Source organism: Mastomys coucha, unplaced genomic scaffold, assembly GCF_008632895.1.
Source record: "Mastomys coucha isolate ucsf_1 unplaced genomic scaffold, UCSF_Mcou_1 pScaffold22, whole genome shotgun sequence".
Classification (NCBI taxonomy): domain Eukaryota; kingdom Metazoa; phylum Chordata; class Mammalia; order Rodentia; family Muridae; genus Mastomys; species Mastomys coucha.
Window position 1 is genome coordinate 181773232 of NW_022196905.1, and position 19482 is coordinate 181792713.

At 41.6% G+C, this 19482-nt stretch overlaps 1 protein-coding gene across 4 annotated transcripts in view; it reads right to left on the bottom strand.

The window, feature by feature from the left end:
* Positions 1–19482, bottom strand: part of Mtus1 (microtubule associated scaffold protein 1) — a 152339-nt gene that overhangs the window by 90544 nt on the left and 42313 nt on the right. For all 4 annotated transcript variants that reach the window (XM_031339591.1, XM_031339592.1, XM_031339589.1 and 1 more), the window contains exons 2-3: positions 5453–7679; positions 1091–1286 (exon numbers count right to left, since the gene is read on the bottom strand). In XM_031339591.1, the coding sequence (XP_031195451.1) occupies positions 1091–1286; positions 5453–7516 (2260 nt within the window). In that variant the 5' untranslated portion in view covers positions 7517–7679. The remainder of the gene's footprint in view (positions 1–1090; positions 1287–5452; positions 7680–19482) is intronic.

Here is a 19482-nt window from a genome sequence, read left to right on the forward strand (position 1 = left end):
TTTATCTAATATGTGTGTGTGAGAGAAGGAGAACACCTGTGCCAGCATGGCTGTGTGGAGGTCAGAGGACAACTTACGGGAGTTAGTTCTCTCTACACTCCAGTCATCAGGTTTGGCAACCAACACCCAGAGTCATCTTACATGCAAGCATGTACATATATGTACATATATGTATATATATACACACACACACATATACACACACACCCATATACACACTCACATATACACATGTACCCATATATACATATGTACATATGTATACATATATACATATACATACCCATATATCTCCCAGGTGGGGCTAAACCATGCAATCCTCCTGCCTCTACCTTCCAAATAGATTATACAGGTGACCCACTACACTTTGTTAAAAGAAAAAAATTAATAAAACAACTCGCTTTTGTTCCTGCTTGCTCCCGGTAGCTTTAATAAACACCATAAGCAAAAGCATCTTGAGAAGGAAGAGATGTATCGCCTCTTAAACCTCCAGGTCACAGTCCATAACTGAGGAAAGTCAAAATAAGAACCCAAGGCAGGAAGCAAGGCAGAGGGACCGAAGGAGGGCTTCTTTCTGGTCCGCTCCCAAGTTGACGTTCAGCAGCCTTTTATTCTCAGACCAGGCCCACCTGCCTCAGTTTGGCACTGCCCACGGTGTACTGGTCCCTCCCACATCAACTAGAGGCCAAGAAAAAGCTCTAGACATGCCCTCAAGCCCATTGATGAAAACAATTGCTTAATTCAGGTTCCTTCTTCCCAGGTGTGTCAAACTGACAATCAAGATGGTCACAATGTTTACTCTACTAGCCAATTACACAGTTCCGTACACATGCTTTGGGGATAGCCTGGAAGTTTAGGCACATCAGCCACGCCCCAAAGATGCTTTGCACTGCTCAAAGGTAAGGGCTGTGCTGTCTCCTCAGACTCCCCACCTCTCCTGTTGGACCACAAAAAGCTCACTGCTTTAATGACATAATGCATTAGTTATAACACCAGATGGTCTTTCTGCTTTCTGCCAAGCCTAATTTTTGATTGCAAAACATTCATCAAGTGCTACACAAAAAGTAGAGTCGAGTTCCTTTATTCTTACCAGAGCCGGACACACGCCTGATCCTCTGAGGCGATAAGGCCCTGTCAGAGCCTAGGGTTCTGCTGTCGCTCTTCCTCCTCAGGCAGGAAGCAGTAGGCCCCACTTTGGTTTTCAGACCTGGCGTTTTCCTCAGGCTGCGGGAGTCTGGCTTGGAACTGCTCTTTCCTGGGGTGGTGGAAGTTTTGAGTGCAGAACCCTGTGAGGAAACCAGTTAAGACTTCAGTTTCACCATGCTTTGCCTCATTCCATCCCTGAGGCGGCAGCTCTGTGAGAGAAACTATGTCTTGGTGGCTGTACCAACGTAACATTTACCATTTTTACTATGAACAATTAAGACTCCTTGAAGCTGACCTCAATGGCTCTGATATACCCTCAGGCCCATTAGTAGAACTGATCTCCGGTGCCTGAGCTGACGTCAGCAATACCGTTCAATCCTCCGGAGTTGGGCCTCATTCTTTGATACCTTTCAAGGTTAGTCTTTTTTTTGTTTTTTGTTTTGTTTTGTTTTTTTGAGACAGGGTTTCTCTGTGTAGCCCTGGCTGTCCTGGAACTCACTCTGTAGACCAGGCTGGCCTTGAACTCAGAAATCCACCTGTCTCTGCCTCCCAAGCGCTGGGATTAAAGGGGTGCGCCACCACTGCCCGGCTCAAGGTTAGTTCTTAACCAAGGCTTCAGCTTGGTCTTGTTATCTTCCATCACCATGAACTCACCCTACCTAGCTTGTCTTGCTGTTTCAACCGTGAATGATGCACTCAGGATTCCAAGCCAGCATGCTCCCCACTTCAGCTGCCACTGCATCTCCCGACTGAGATCTTTCTACTCAATAACAATTACCCTATTATTGTTGGCATTCACTAAAACAAAGCCCTTACACTACATAAAATACCATTCTAAATTTTGATTTTTAACTAGCTTACAAAATGATGTTGTAGGTCAGACAAAACATGGCAGTTTTACACATACAGTTTTCTTTATATTCATCTGTTCAATACCCCTAATCCATCATCCCAACTCTTCCCTCCTACACCAAAATATGCCTTTTACTTTTATGTCACATCTATGTGTGCATATGTATACATACGTCTCCATACAGATACTTGATCTAGCATACATGAGACAAAATGTGTGGGGTTTTTTGGTCTTCTTTGTCATCCCTTTCTTGCTCCTGATTTTTCCTTTTCTTAGACCTCTCTTCTATGTCACAGTCCCTCTATTTTCTAGATATACACTCATGAACACACATATATAGACAACACACACAGACACACAAACAAATGACAGGCAGAAAGACAGACTGACTCTGTGTATGAAAGAAACATATTTGAGTCTGACTTAATATGATTTCTAGTTCCATAGATTCTCCTACAAATGACACCATTTCATTCCCTTTTACAGATGAATGAAGTTTCTTTGTGTACCTGTACCACAGCTTTAATCAGCTCATCTGCTGGCCAGCATCTGGGCTTGCTCCCTAGCTGGATACTGTGAATACTGAAGCAGTAAACATGATGTGGTTATCTCTGTGGTAAGGCTGACTTCAATTCCTTCAACTGTCATTCCAGGGGAAGTATAGGAAGGTCTATGGTGGCTCTCCATTCTAAATTCTGAAGATGAGTATCAACTAACTTAAGTCTGTTTAATAACCCAGTAAAATTATCTGTCATACCCCCAATTTTAAGGAATAACATGAAAACACTTTAAAAAACTAAGCCAGTTTTACCTATCTAGCTCACAATTTACACTTCTCTCCTATTAACATACCCAGCTACCCACCTTAAACAAGGAAAGCTATGTGTCTTTTGCTTCTTTTCTTGCCTCTTAACCCTATTTTTCTACCTGCCTTCTTATAAAAGCCAGCCACAATTCTCAAAATGATTACTGAAATCATGTCCTTAAGGCTTGTCTGGCCTCACTAGCCTCTGCTTCTTCTTCTGCTCCCCTACTTTAAAGACATTCCTCAAATTCCTTAGGATGAGGCAGCCACTGTCATTGTCTCCTTGTGTTCCCCCCTCCCATCACAACCTCTACCTGTACCTGGCATCCCTGCATCAGACTATATTCCTGTGTTCTTCATCTTTATACCTGGTATTTTCTCAGCCTAGAACGCAAGCCCTGTAAGCTATGGCAAGAGACTAAATGGTTCTCTCTTTGCAAAGAGAAAAACTGAGCCTCATAGAGAGGCCACTTTGCAGTGAATGACAGAGCCACAAATTTAAAGTTATCCAAAATCCATATATTGTATATTCCCTACTGCGCCCCTCCCTCCTTTGTTTAGTCATAGGTTATTGCTATATATATGTATATATATATATATATATATATTATTTTGTGTGTGTTATATATGTGTGTATATATAATATTTTGTGTGTGTTAGGGATATATATATTCCTAACACTGGTATCTATTGAATTCATATACTAGGTGGAAATCAATACTAATCCAATAGCTAGTGTTCCAGGAGAACTGCTGCAGCTCACATTGACACCAAAGCACAACAGAATCTTGTAGAAAAACTTTCTTGAAAAAAGTAAAGCAAACATCAACCTACAGAAGGGACTTTCCCACAAATCGCCCCCAGAGCCCACATTCTGAAAAACTTTGAACTCTGTGAGACATGGGGGACCTCAGTTTGAATATCTAACAGCTGTGTGGGTTTATTTTTTTAAGACTTATTTTATTTATATGACAGTTCTATCTGCATATAAATTTGCATGCCAGAAGAGGGCATTAGATCTCATTATGGATGGATGGTTGTGAGCCACCATGTGGTTGCTGGGAATTGAAATCAGGACCTCTTGAAGATCAGCCAGTGCTCTTAACCACTGAGCCCTTTCTCCAGCCCCCCTCCCACTCCTACCCCCATCCCCATGAGTTTTTAAATAAGCATGAATGTGTGGATAACAATTGCAAACAAACAAACAAAGTTCATAAGTCCTGAGCATTATTACTGAGACAATTAAATAACATCCTATAAGAAGGCACCTAGCCGGGCCGGTGGTGGCGCACGCCTTTAATCCCAGCACTTGGGAGGCAGAGGCAGGCTGATTTCTGAGTTCGAGGCCAGCCTGGTCTACAGAGTGAGTTCCAGGACAGCCAGGGCTATACAGAGAAACACTGTCTCGAAAAATAAAAAAAAAAAAAAAAAAAAAAAAAAAAAAAAAAGAGTTTATTTTAATTGTATCTAGTAAAATATTAAGATTCCTCAGACATAAAAAAAGAACTTGAATGAACGATCTGTGTCATGAAACAATACAGAAGCCCACTAGTTTAGAAGTCCCTGTGACATTCCATCCTTGCCAATAATTATTGATAAAACTGAAACATCTGTTAGCTGACCCAGGCCAAGAGTATCCCCAGCATTTTAAAAAAGCGGCCTCATGTACTTGAGCATGCTGTGTTTCATTCCTCCTACACGAGAGTCCCCAAAAGTCAGGCTGTGTGCGTTCCATCTGTCTTCCTCTTCAACACTCAAGTCCGTTCCGAGTCCAGAGGACAAGCATTTCAAGGGCAGTCTACGTGGGGCTGAAAATACACCTTAGTCTCCACTGCCAAAAATAGAGCTGCGGTCACACAGGCAGTCCCAACAGCAGCCCAGCCAATGTTTTCAAAACATTCTATCATATAATTGTCGAAAGACGTGTGCAAGATTAAAGAAAAAGAACCCTTGAACTGTGCAAAATGCTTCAGTTTTTTTTAAGTGACTATCTAGCCCTCCAGTTCCTCGTCAGGATTCGTCAGGTACTGTTGCTGACATATTGCTTTGTTTCCTATGTCAGGACTTTTTATTTCCTTCATGCATTAGAAATCAATGCAAGTGACCTACAGGTGACCTTACAGACCCGCTGCCCAGTCCTTTCCCTTCTGGCTGTAGCAAAGTTACCTGACCCATGTCACAGAGCTGGTCAGAAGTGCACTCAAGTTTTGAAAAGAGTCTTGGCTTCCTGGATTTCTATGTTGCTATGTTTACCAGCTTTACCTAGCCATTTCTTAACTGTGTCACAATATGTTTGAATGCTTAAAGCTCCTTTGTTTTGTTTTTTGGTTTTTTTTGTTTTTGTTTTTTTAATTTCAGGAAAACAACATACAACCTGATTACAGTTATTTCATTTCAAATATCAAAATATATTAAAAATATTAATTTGCTCTTTTAAACCCCTATCAGAAGGAACACCCATGTTCAAGAAAATACCAAATCTGTTTTTTTTTTTTAATTCGCAATTCACACTCTATACTGCCTGGCAGGACAAAGAATACAAATTACGAACCAAGTTCAGTGATATTATTAGCAATTACGGGCCACTCCTTGCTAATAACACCAGTTTTCTTCACCGTTCCTAAAAGCAGACTGCAGAACTCACTTACCACAAACAGAGACTTGGATTCAAAAGTCTCATTCATGGCTTGCTTCCCCAGCTCTTGCTTTTCCATCGGAGCCTCACGGTCCTGCTCACCCTTTTCAGGGCTAATCTGATCGATGTGGGAAACATAAGCCACTTCCAAACACTCAGAGCTCTTCATTTTAACGGGGAGAATGCCTTTGATCTTCTGGAAGAAGGCAGCCACAGACCCGGTCTCACTCCCTGCATGAGGAGAACCAGTCTTGTCAACATCCTCTTGATTTGATTTCGTGGCAGATGTTGTTCTTGGAACCCTGAGCGAAGCATTTTTAGAATGAGTTGTAACTTGCGCAGCCTGGCTGGTGATGAGTTTATTAAACTGTTGCTTGTGTGTCTTGTTAATTGGGATCTCTCCTTTTCTGTCGGCTTTATAGTCCGATCTTGGCGTTTTGTTCACAATTGTCAACTGTTTAGAAGGCACTGGTGAGGGCGAGGAGCCCCCTGGAGCCTGAGGGTTGGCCGTGTCCTTCAGGAGGGAAGTGTCTTTGGGTTGCAACGCTGATCTGGATATAACTTTGGCTTTAATATTTTTGAAGTTTGGTCTGGGATAACTTATAATTTCTGTCTTCCTAACTTTACTGCCTACTGTGGTATTCGTTTTGGTAGCTGATTTTCCCAGGTTAGGTTTTGGCATATTTGTTGGTTCCCCTTTCAAGCCTGGTGCCCTTTTAGCATCTCTTGGTCCATTCTCCACATTATTGTACTTCTTCCTCACTTCAACAGGTGAAAGTGTGATGCTATTAGGGTGTCGCTTAACAGGTGTTGACATGCAAGCAGCACTATCTGTGCTAATGGCTTCGCTATTCTCGTCCCAACCCATTTCACAGGATGAAACCCTCAGCTCTGGAACACTTCCCAGGGTCAGCCCTTCAGTACTACTTTGGATGTCTGAGTCATTGTCCTGGGAATCGACGTGAGGGTCTTCAGTCACAGTGACTTTACACTCAGAGCCCAGGACTCTGGTTTTACTCTTACCAAAAGCTGGCAACAGTACTGGGCATTCACCATCAACATGACAGCCGGACAGTGTTCCTCTTAGATTTTGGCCCATTTCCTGTTGAGCATACAAGCCGTGTGAATGTGTCTCACTGTTTGGGTCATCTTCAGATACACAATAGAACTCCTGTAATACAGACCCATTGGGGACTTCCATGCCATCAGAAACCAGTGTCACAGCTTGTATCTCTTTTTCTCCAACGAGTCCTTGCCCTGTCCCATCTGTGTACTCTTTGGTGACATTTCCTAAAGAATTCTGGCACTGAATTCCAAGGTCTGGACTGTCAGTTTGCATCAGCACATCAGAAATCACTTTATAAGTTGTGTTTAGGCTCTTTGATGGTGTGGCTTGAAGACTTTCAAAGTTCTCTCTATCATAATTAATCCCTCTCACACACATCTTAGAGGAATGGGGTGGTGTCCGATCAGAGCAGGACAATGCATTTCTGTCTCTCACTGTTGGCTGCAGACCTCCAGGATCGTGTAAAGGCTGACCCTGTTCAACAGCATGGTGTGCTATAAAGTTGCAGTTAACTGTGTCCACTTTCATGCCATATGTTTGTTTTAGCTCCAAAGTTTCAGGGGCGTCTCCGCAAGCATAATCATCGTCAGACTCACACACACAGGGCTTAGAAGGATCAAACTTCTCATCCTGGGTTGCCTCTAGGGAATCAAAGTTACTGTGTGGGTCTGGGAGCTTCCTTGTGTTCACAAGTGCAGGAGACTGGCAGTTATGCTCACTGTACATTGCAAACTCATGCTTCCCCATGAAATCACTTGAAAGCTCTGGATAATCAAGTGCTTCAACACACTGATGGCTTAAGGAGACCCTTTCACTACTGTCCCCAGCAGGTTCCATTTCATAGTCGACCACCATGTCATTCAGGTTGGCAGAGTTCCAATCCCCAGGACTCACTGAAGGGCGCTGGGCAGATGGTGATGTTTGGTAGTATTCAGATGGATTCGAGTTTTTATCACAGATAAATACGTAATGTGATCCATCTTCTGTCTTATCTGAATTATCATGATTCATCCTGAATATTAACCTTAAAGCTCTGCCATTTTATTCTCTTTCAAATTCCTCTTAAATGAGAGTAAATGAAAGATGGTCCAGCTCCTTCCCTTTCTATTGCTTCCAGCCAGGCTCCACGACTGTAGTTTTAGAAGCTCTGAGGTTGAAATGACTTCTTAGTTCCCTGGAAGAAACAAAACAGTAAGCTCAAATAAATGCTAGAAAAGTTTACAGCTCACTCCTTAATTAGTTTAAATCACTGCTTCCACACTAACAACTCATAATGATGAATAGGGGGGATTTACAACATAGGTTAATCTACCACTCTCTTTCAAAAGAACCTTTTGATGTGTGAAGGAATGGAGCATATGATATGGAAATGCAGATAAAGTTTCCTACTGAAGTCAGGGCTGACATATTCCTTCCTGACTCCCAGAGACTTCTCAGAGAAAAGGGGAACTAACTCTTTCCTTCTTACTGCCAACAGTGAAACCATTCATCCTAATTTCCCAGTGTCCCAGCTTAATTCTCAACTGTCCTCCTCACTGTCAAAAGGGCTCCTACTTGGCATGACTGCCAGGGAGAAGGCCATCCAGGCCCCACAAATGAGTTAGAGAGACTCAGAGAATTTGCATTTCTCTATTCATTCTATTTCATTCCTGTCTTAACCATACTAAGATTTGAAGTAAGCAGGAGGTGATGTCACACTTTTAATCCCAGCACTCCAGATGCATAGGCAAGTGGATCTCTGTGAGTTCAAGGTCAGCCTGATCTACAGAGCAACTTCCACAACAGCCAGGGATACACAGAGAAATCTTGTCTTGAAAAACGAAACAAAAATAAAATAAGTAAAAAGAGTTGAAGAGCCTCTGTTAGGGGTTCCTCAAATGTAAATAAAGTCACTATGTGTTGAACTGTGTAACAGTCCCAAATAGATGGATACATTGAAGCCAACCCCATCCCTCAGGTTCAACTATATACTGGAGAATGAGTCTGAATGGAGACAAGGTTTTTAAGGAGGTGAGAAGGGTTAAATAATAGCATAAGGGAGGAGGACTTATCCACCAGAATTGCTGCCCGTCTGAGAAGAGATACCTGAAAGTCCTCGCCTTCCCCATAGAATGCAGTAAAAACAAAACCACAATCTTAACAGAAACACTATTTACAACAGCTGAAAGTTAAGGGTGGGGGAAACCCAAGTCCATCGACTGATAAATGGGATTAAAAAAAAAAACTTGTACATTTATACATCACAATACTCTAGCACACACAAAAAAAATGAAAACAAAAAAGTTTCATTACATACATGGATACAATATTGCAATGGGAAAATATTACACTAAGAGAAAGAAGTTATTCAAAAGACTATCTATTAAGATAACTATTTATACAAAACTGTCCAGAACAGGCAAAACCATAGACAAAGTACACTGGGGATTTGTGTGGAAAAGGTCAGAGGGGATGATGTTTTAAATTTAGAAAATGTTCTAAGTTAATTTTGTTCTTAGTTTCACACTGCCATAAACAAACTCAAAATGACTCAATTCTGTAATTAATAGCAAATTCTTTTTTTTTTTTTTCTTTTTGGTTTTTCGAGACAGGGTTTCTCTGTATAGCCCTGGCTATCCTGGAACTCACTCTGTAGACCAGGCTGGCCTCGAACTCAGAAATCCGCCTGCCTCTGCCTCCCAAGTGCTGGGATTAAAGGCGTGCACCACCACCTCCTGGCAATAGCAAACTCTTAGAACATCCAGAAATATCTCAAACCTAGGCTGTGAAGATGGGTAAGAAGGTAAGGATGTTTGCTGTCGGATTGGAGTTCAGGGCCCAAAGCCCACCTTAAGGTGGAAGGAGGGAATGGATTTTACAAAGCTGCCCTTAGGCATGCAATGTCCACACACTTGCCACAGTGCTTGGGGTGGGGAGGGGCACAGGCTCTTCCCTCCTCTCCCCATCTTCATACCCTCTTTCACTCTCTCTCTTTTAAAACTTAAAGATTTAAAATCTAGGGTTTTTTGTTTAACAAACAAATTTGATTAAAAGTCTAATATGAGGAATTTGAGAGTTTGTGTTCTCATCCCACTTCCAGTTGACTTCTCTCTGTTTCCTATGTGTGTCAAAATGTTATTTCTCAGTTTCCAACTCCAGCTGCCCACTGACACTCCCTCCCAGCCACTATGGGCTCCCTATCTAGAACTGTAAGCCACAATAAACCTTCTAATGATGTGATGCTGAGTTCTGAGTGACATATCTGATAGGGACAATGACATTGAGTGATCTATAAAATTCTGAATTCAGAGTAGATCTGATTTCCCTACCTTGTAATCTTTATTGTTCCATATTCCAACTCCAGTGACCCGAGTAAAAGTCAGAATGGGAACCGTGAAGTACCCAATGGCTCTGGTATTGTCACTAACAGTTTTGAATGTTCTGATCATGCATCCTAAAGTTAGCATCTACTAGGGGTGGGGTGGAGTATTTATCTCCACAGCACGTGTGCACATATGTATTCAGACAGCATGTGTGCACAGACAGATGCACCCACATTGACACGCATATTTTACCTAAACTCACATGCTCAGGGCCCTGAATCCCACAATGGGCGCTGCATAATTTATATATTTACTTTAAATTAGTCAAGTTCTTCCCAAACTCTAAGTTAAAAGAGATCATTAAAAAGATTTTATTAAGATCTCTAAGTTTTCTATGAAGTACAAATTATTGTTTATCCCATGGATTTACTGTGTATGCGTGCAGGCTGGAGTGTATGCGCTTCCTGGAGTTCAGAGATGGAACAACTGTGACAGTTGCTTCTCTCCTTCCACATAGGTTCCCAGTTTCAAACTCAAGAGTCATAGAGTTTGGTGGTGAGTCATCTTGCTAATCAATCCCACAGATTAGCATTTTCAACCCATTATAAAATGCATTCAAGCTAACATTTAAAATTAAGAATGACTATCCATTTTCAGAAGTGCCCAACAATGTACCTTTCTGTTTCCTGAGAAACGGTTGTCCTGAGTGACTGTTGAAGAAAATGTGACATGAGGGGTCATTTTAGTTACTTTTCTGTTGCTGTGATAAAATACCATGACCAAAAACAACTTAGGGAAGGTTTATTGTGGCTTAAAATTCTACAGGGAGGGTCCGTAAGGCCCAGGAGGGCATGGCAAGGGCAGCTAGAGTTGGAAACTGAGAGATAACATTTTGCCACACACAGGAAGCAGAGAGCCAACTGGAAGTGGGGTGAGGACACAAACTCTCAAAGTCACCATCATACTCCCCCTCCCCCACTCCCTGTGACATCTCTAACAAGGCTCTACATCTCCTTAAAGTTCATTAACTTCCTCCAAACAGTGCCACAAGGACAAAGTGTTCAACCTTTGGGGGACTTTAAACCTATGGGGGACTTTTCATTCAAACCATCAGAGATTAAAGAGAAAGTAGGAAATGAGGGGGGGTGACAGAAGTAGCAAACAACAAATAGAAAACAGACATATGAAAATCCCACATTTAAACCCATAATTTCATATGCTAATGACAAAAGAAAGAACAAAGAAAGAAAAGGAAATGCCTAGGGTGGGTGGGGGGAGATAAGGGCGGACTTGGAGGGCTGGAGAGAGTCCCGTAATGTGTAGATGTAAACAAAAGGCTGCAAATATAAGCCTTATTATTAGTATGATTATAGAAGTTATGTGCCTACATAAACAGGGTCACTAAATTCAATTAATAGAATTTTTATTACCCAATCGCTCTTTTCCAAAGAGCATAAAAGATGATTGCATAAAAACATTCTTAAAAGATATTTACTTAATAAATGGTTCAAATGGCTAAATTAAGTTATTCTGAAAAGATACATGACTGGAGAAGTTATGGCGCCAGTCTCACACTGTATGTTATTTAAACAGTTGCCAGTTTTTCTCTCTTTGCATCTTTGACTTCTCATCAACTCCTCTGGAAAATTAAAGTAATACTAAAGTCAAAGAACAAGTCCATAATATAGACTAGACATAGTGTTTCAGTTTTCAGGGGTGGTCTCACTCCTTTTTGTCTTTGTTTTTTTTTGGGGAGCCGGGGGGAAGGCGGAAAGGAGTTGTTTTGTGTTTAAGACAGGATTTCTCTGTATCCCTGGTCATACTTGGAGCTTGCTCTGTAGACCAGGCTGGCCTCAAACTCAGAGATCTACTTGCCTCAGCCTCTCCAGTTCTGGGATTAAAGGTGTGCCACCACCACCTGGGTGTCAGTATTCTTTACTATACACACATTAACATGTATAAATAATCACAGGCATATGTATAAATAATCACAGGCATACGACTTGACTTGTGCAGTTTGTTTAATGCCATCTGACACTATTCACTATAGGACATAATGCCCATGCCAGTGAAGAGCATTGACTGTGAAGATAAAGCTGTGGACAGGAAAAAGGTAACCATCCTTCCCTCAGGAGGTACTTAAAAGTGGAAGGCAGTCCATTCCATAAAGTGTGTGTCTTGCGAGCACAGAGACCTGAGTTTGGTCCTAGAGGCCATTTAAAGATTTATTTTTAAGGCAGATTTTTGAGTTCCAGAAACCCTGTCTTGAAAAACCAAAAAAAAAAAAAAATTTATTTTTGTTTGTTTTTTTCGAGACAAGGTTTCTCTGTGTAGCCCTGGCTGTCCTGGAACTCACTCTGTAGACCAGGCTGGCCTTGAACTCAGAAATCTGCCTGCCTTTGCCTCCCAAGTGCTGGGATTAAAGATGTGTTCCACCACCGCCCTAGAGGCCATTTAAAAGAGAGTCTGGAGGGGGGGAGGATAAGGAGGGCAAGGTGTGCCTCTGGAAAGGCAGAGAGAAAGAGAAAGGAATCCATTAAATATTTAGCCAGTTTGACCTAATAGGAGTTCCAGGTTAGTAAGGACCCTAGCTTGTTTTGAGTTTAAAAATCGACAGCAAGCAAACAAACAAACAAAAATAAAAGTGACTGAGGAAAAACCTGCAAGTATATTCTCTGACTTCAAAACAGACATGCACACAGGAACACTTAGACACACACACACACAAACACATGAAGGCATGCAGGCTCACTAACACAGGCACACAGGCACACTTACATAACACGCAGGCTCACACAGGCTTACAGTCTCAGACCAATTTCATTCCTCCTTCTGCCTAAGGTTTCCCACTATGTGCTAGTCACATATTCTATGATTTCATCTCACCTGACTCAGTCTTCATATTCCTATCGTTACAATAAAATTTTGCCTCAATTTTAAAGATGCCTCAAAGTTACTCTCTTGAAAACATGTTTTTATTTTATTAGATTTTTTTTATTTACATTTCAAATGATATCTCCTTTCCCGGTTTCCCCTCCAGGAAAAAACAAAACAAAACAAAAAAACAAAAAACAAACTTTGTTTCCTTCCCCCCTCCCCCTGCTCACCAACCCACCCTCTCAAAAACATTTTTTAAATCAAAACGAATCTTAACACAGTTAAAACAGAGAAGAAAACAAAACAAAAAAATCCTTGGGAGCAAATCATTCTTACACCCAGAGGAATGGTCTCAAGTTCACCCAGGAGCACTGTCCAGCAGAGCGAAGCATAGAGATCAAGTTCCCTTTTGAAAGAGAATTATCTGGAAGGAGAGATCTTCTATGAGTAGGACTTGGGCAGGACAGAACAAATTCCTCACTCATTATGATTTAGGAATACAATAGGCAGTTCATCCAGGATTTTTTAAAAATACATACATATTCTCGAAACTTTTAAGGCCAAGAGTTGACAAACTAGCCACCAGGCAGGAAAACTGTGCGACTACATACTATGATCTTATCTTGCAAACAACAACAAAACAATCAAGAACTGGAAAATGGCTGGGCAGTGATGGCGCACGCCTTTAATCCCAGCACTTGGGAGGCAGAGGCAGGTGGATTTCTGAATTCAAGGCCAGCCTGGTCTACAGAGTGAGTTCCAGGATAGCCAGGACTACACAGAGAAACCCTGTCTCAAAAAAAAAAAAAAACCAAAAACCTGGAAAATGGTAATAATATTATTATATTTGAAACCAACTTTAAAATGGTTAGCTCAGCTCAGTGGGTAAAGAGTTCAGATCTCCAGAAGCCATGTCAACCAGACACAGAAGCACATGCCTATACACGCAGTCCCTCTAGGGCACAGTGGAGGCACAGCTGGGAGTCCCTGGATGCTCACAGGTCAGCCAGCCTGGTATACACACTGGAAGAGAGAGACCCTGTCCCAAAGTAGGAGAGAAGCACTAACACTCAGGTTGTCCTCTGACCTCCTGTGTGCACACTGCGGTATAGGTGTGGCTACACTCAGACACAGGACCGTGCATACATACATAAGAGTAAAAATGCCCCCAAACTTGAACCACCATCATATAATTGAATTAATGGTTGCTGACATTTTTAATCCTGGAAGGAATTTTAGAGATCAAACTGCTTAATCTTACAAATGCAAAGATGACCTCTGAGAAACCGCCTGGAATGCCAATGATGTTAGTCAGCCGTGAGCAGGTCTCCATCGGGTTAGAGCTGAGTGCTGTGTAGTTCACTAACTAGGCTACAAGCCCAGGGGATGCTTCTGTATTAGCCCACGCTTTCCATTTCTCTTGCCCACCGTGTCTATTCCTACCATTCCAATACAATTCAACATGTGGTACTTATGAAATGAAATGTTTGTGTAGGTCAAACAAAGGCTAGCTTCGCTATTTTATGGCCTAACAGGACTTAATTTTATACCCATTTAGGTATGCGCTGCCATATTTATTTGTTTGTTTGTTTGTTTGTTTGTTTTCTGAGACAGGGTTTCTCTGTGTAGCCCTGGCTATCCTGGAACTCACTCTGTAGACCAGGCTGGCCTCAAACTCAGAAATCTACCTGCCTCTGCCTTCCAAGTGCTGGGATTAAAGGTGCGCGCCACTACTGTCCGGATGCCATATTTTTTTAAAAAAAAAATTAAGGTTTATTTTATGTCTGAGTACACTGTCACTGTCTTCAGACACAGCAGAAGAGAGCATCAGATCCTATCACAGATGGTTGTGAGCCACCATGTGGTTGCTGAATATTGAACTCAGGATCTTTGGAAGGGCAGTCAGCACTCTTAACCACTGAGTCATCTCTCCAGCCTAAGCTGCCATATTTTAATATATATAAATACAAATATACAGTTAGGAATTATAGTTTATAAATCAGTTTCCTTAAAAGCTTTTTGTTCACAAATCTCTAATTAAACCTGCTCCACCATACCTAAGAGCAGACATGCTCCTCTCTACCTTTCCCGGATATCTTTTCCTGTCTACTTTGGAGCAACACAGAAGTCACAGCAGTAGTTCACCTCCACAAAGTGCGCACTCACTGGTAAGTGTGCGCGCACTCACTTGTCAGTAGGTCTGACAAGGCCACTTCTGCTAACAGCTCACTGTGGAGCCATAGCCAGTCTCAGCCGAGTGAGGAACGACAAACTTCCCTTCTATGAAAGAGTAGAAGAGCCAGAAACAGTTGTCCAAAGACTTAAGGGAGCAAGGGAAGAATTCTCTTACAAATTATGTCATGTACATAGCACATGATACCAAATTAGAATGTATACCAACACCTGTCTTGAGTGACACTAATTTTTCTGCCTAAAGGACAGTCTTTCAGCCAGTGTTTCAGTGATTCAGAGCCTCCTGAGAATAAAAGGAAAAGAGAATGGGAAGGGAGGGCAGGCTCCTGCTTGTCACTCAGAAACAAAGTGGATTTCATGACTAATGGGCTGGCAGGCTGGATTCTTAGTCCATTTCGTCTTCCTTATTGTGCTCCACTTCTTGTGGTGAATGCTGTGCATTCTAGACAAGAGCTAAGTGGACATTACAAACACCACCTCCCTAGGCTTACACCATAAAACTCATAATCCTTCACATTCTCCTTCCCTCCTACAGGGCTCCACACAGATGAACAAAGTGAGGCCTTCCTGTATCAGCATTAAAGATGCCAGGACCATGGATGGAAGAGGCCCAGATCCCCACTGCAGTGACTGGAGGATTGACAACCAATCACAAATCATCAAACTACCTCAGTAAATGAGCAATCAAATAATCCTCTGTGTGTGTGTGTGAGTGTGTGTGTGTGAGTGTGTATTATGTATATGAATGTATATGTTTGTATGTGTGAGTGTGTGTGTGTTTGTATATAAGTGGATGTGGGTGTGGGTGTTTGTGTATGAGTGTATGTGAATGTATGTGTGTGAATGTGTAGGTGTATGTGTGCATGTGTGTGTATGTGTGAGTATATGTGTTTGTATGTGAGTATATGTATATGTGTTTGAGTGAGTGTATATATGTATGTTTAAGAGTATGTGTTTGTGTGTGTTTGTATGTGAATGCGTGTATGAGTGTATGTATATTTGTGTCTAAGTACATATGTGTTTGTGTGTGTGTGTTCCTGTGTGACTGTATTGTGTGTGTATGTTTGTATGAGTGTATGTGAATGTTTGTATGTATGTATGTATGTGTGGTATATAAGTGCTTGTGAGTGTGTGTGTGTGAATATGTATATATATGTTTGTATGAGTATATGTGTATGAATGGGTATATGTATGTGTGTGAGTGTATGAACATGTGTTTATGTGTGTTAGTATATATATGTATGTATGTTTGTGTATGTTAGTGCTTTTATATATGTGTGTATATGTGTTTATGTGTTTATGTGTGTGTATGGATGTGTGTGTGTGTGCGTGTATGTGTGTGTGCGTGTATGTGTGTGCATGTGGATGTGTGTGGATGTGTGTGTGGATGTGTGAGTGTGTGTATGTGTGAGAGTGTGTGTGTGTGTGTGTGTGTGTGTGTGTGTCTATATGTGTGTTTTGCTGTTATTTTATTGGCACGCCTACCATCAATTCTATTCTGATAACACTGTAGCTTTGGAAGGAGGGTAGTTAACCACGTCACTCTAGTCATTTTATTTTATTTTTTCTAGCTGAAGACATCATAAATTAACACTTGCCTAATAGGGAAAAACTGTTGGATCAGTAATTCCTTGGGGGTTGACTAAATGACAGAGGAGAAGTCTAACTTCCCTGTGTGTGAACAAAGAAGATGTTCAGGCAGTCAAGCACAGAGCTTCTAGGGTAGCTGACCAAAAAAGGGATTTCTATGTATTTTCATCATAGAGGAAGAAAATAGTTCTCACCAGACAACAGTAGATTATCAAAATGATCCCTACATGCTAAACAACCTTTTTCTGTCCACATGCTAACTAGTTCAAAGGTTGGCAAACAAGTTCTAAAGACAAACTGAGTATTTTTAGGTTTTATAAAATACACAATCTGGAATGTGTTCACACAACCCTGCTCTTGTAGAATAAAAAAATAGCTGTATATGAGAAGATAATATCCAAGTGAATGTGTCTGAATGCCCCCACCAAAACAACTTACCAAAAAGACCAAATATCACCTCAAAAATCTGATACAGAAGATTTTTTTTAAAAAGCAAAAAAGTGTACCAAATTTGTTTTCCAATTTTATAAAGCCTGCTATCAATTATGTAAACTATCAACCTCAAAATATACTAGAAAATCTTTGTAAAAAATACACCAACGGTGGAAGAACATACCTTTAATCCCAACACTCAGGAAGTACAGGCAGGCAGAACTGAGTTCAAGGCTACCCTGTTCTACAGAGTGAATTCCAGGACTAACTTTCTCTGAATATTGAAAGACCTATGTTTAAGCATGAGAATTAAGACCCTGTTTACTGAAGATGGGTTGACCTGTTCAAGTTGGGCAAAGGTACCAAAGACCACAGAACTGAAAGCTCATTCAATAAACAGAAAAAAACTCTAGATAGCCATGAAGTTTAAGGACAAAAACCCAGCTTACAGTTGATGGTGGTTAAATCTCTATAAAGTACCATACGGGACACCCAGTACCAAAGGAGACTGCCCTTCACCAATAGAACAAGGGTATCTGTCCCACCCACCTCAATAGAACAAGGGTATCTGTCCCACCCACCTTAATGGCTACATGTTAAGTCCAATCCTCTCAGTGATGTCCTTATGATGCCCCAACCTCATTGCGGCCTGGGTCTCCAAGATCCCCTAGCTCACAACCTTATATTGGGCACATTAGATACTTAGTCATTACTCATTCCACTCTTCCTACTGAGTGTAGACAGATGTTCTCTTCATTCCATCGAATTTAGGAAAAGATTCCGTCCCCAGCTTGAATTCTGATATAAATCATGAAATCTTAACTGCACCTGGTGGACTCAAGGGCCTGTCATTATGATGCTTTAAAACACAATGAAAAGAATGCACAGTATCAGCCAATATATGACTCAAAAAGCTATTCTAAGTGCATTCTGTGAAATTCTCCATTATTCACAAACAAGTCTTCAACATCATCACTGATGGTCTAGATGGACGTGGTGATCCATACCTATACACTCCCAGTACTCAGGAGATTGAAGCAAGTGGATTGCCATGAATCTGGGACAGCCTGGGCTACACAGCAAGTTTGAGGCTAGCCAAAGCTAAATAGTGATACCCTAGTTTCAGGGATGGAGGGAGGGAGGGAGGATAATTACACAGTGAGGAAAGACCCGGTAGAGCTGCCCAGTCAGGAGTAAGGCTAGGCACTCTGTTTTGTGTCCCCTTTTACCTGCTGAGCTCCAGCAACCAAGACAAAGGATCAAGCATCAAAGTCTGTCTCTAAGGCTGGAAGACAGAGAAGCAGTCTTCCAGGTCCAAAGCAAGCACTTCTCAGGCAAAAAGGCAGGTGCCTGTTATCTTATTGGATAGAGTATGGCCCCCATAGACTCCTGTGTTAGAATGCGTGGCCATGGGATGTGGCATTATTAGGAGGCGAGGCCTTGTGGGAGGAAGCTGGGTGTCACTGTGGGGACAGGCTCATATAAAAATAAAATCCAGACATGGTGGTGCACACCTAAAACCCCAGAGCTAGGGGACAAAAAACAGGCCACAGGGACTTATTGGCTAGCCAGTCTAGCTGGAACAGTGAGTGCCGGGTTCAATGAGAAACCCTATCCAAAAAAACAATAGAAGCAGTTTAGGAAGACATCCAATACCAAATTTTGACTTGAAATCGAGCATCAGGGAAGCTGATGCAGGAACACTGCAAGGTGAACCCTAGGCTGGACTAGGGTTCGATAGGGTAAGATAGTCTCAAAAAGAAAAGCTCAAGAAATGAAAACATGATGTATTAATGATGGACTGTGTTGTCGATGGATAGAAGTAAGTGTATTCTGTTTTCAACGTAGGGAAAACTAAACACAGGACAGAGGAAGGACAGAAAGTAACCTCTTCAAAGCGCCAAGCAGCGTGGGAGACAAAGTGGTCCTTTCATTCCATCATTTCATCTGTGGTTTCATTTTAATCGTTTCAATTACCCATGGTCAGCTTTGATTGGAAAAAAGCCTCCATGGAAAATCCCAGAAACGTACAACTCATAAATGCTAGGTAACTTTAACCACTGTTCCGTTCTTATCCCTACCTGATAAAGTAACCTGTACCATAAGTTCATATACGTAGGAAATAAACAACATCCACACAGCTGGGAACCACTTGCAGGCTTCAGTTATGTCCCAGACGTCTTGGAATGCAACCCTAGTAGACAAACAGACTTATCTACCTAAATTTCATACTCATGACAGAAAAAAATTTTAAATTATGTTAAACAGCGGCACAGAACCTTTGCTCACTCCTATTTTCTCTGTTTAGAATTATCTTTTTTTCCCTTTTCCTGTTTTCTGTTTGTTTTTTAGGACAGGGTTTCTCTGTGTAGACCAGGCTGGCCTTGAACTGACAGAAGTCCACCTGCCTTTGCCTCCTGAACGCTGGGATTAAAGGTGTGTACCACTTCCACCTAGCTGAATTATCGTACCAAATGAGGCGCCTATTGATTTTTTTTTTAAATTTTCATTTTGAGTGTGTGTGTGGGGGGGGATGTGGGGGTGTTTGTATGCGTGAGTGCATACAAACATTCATATAGAGAC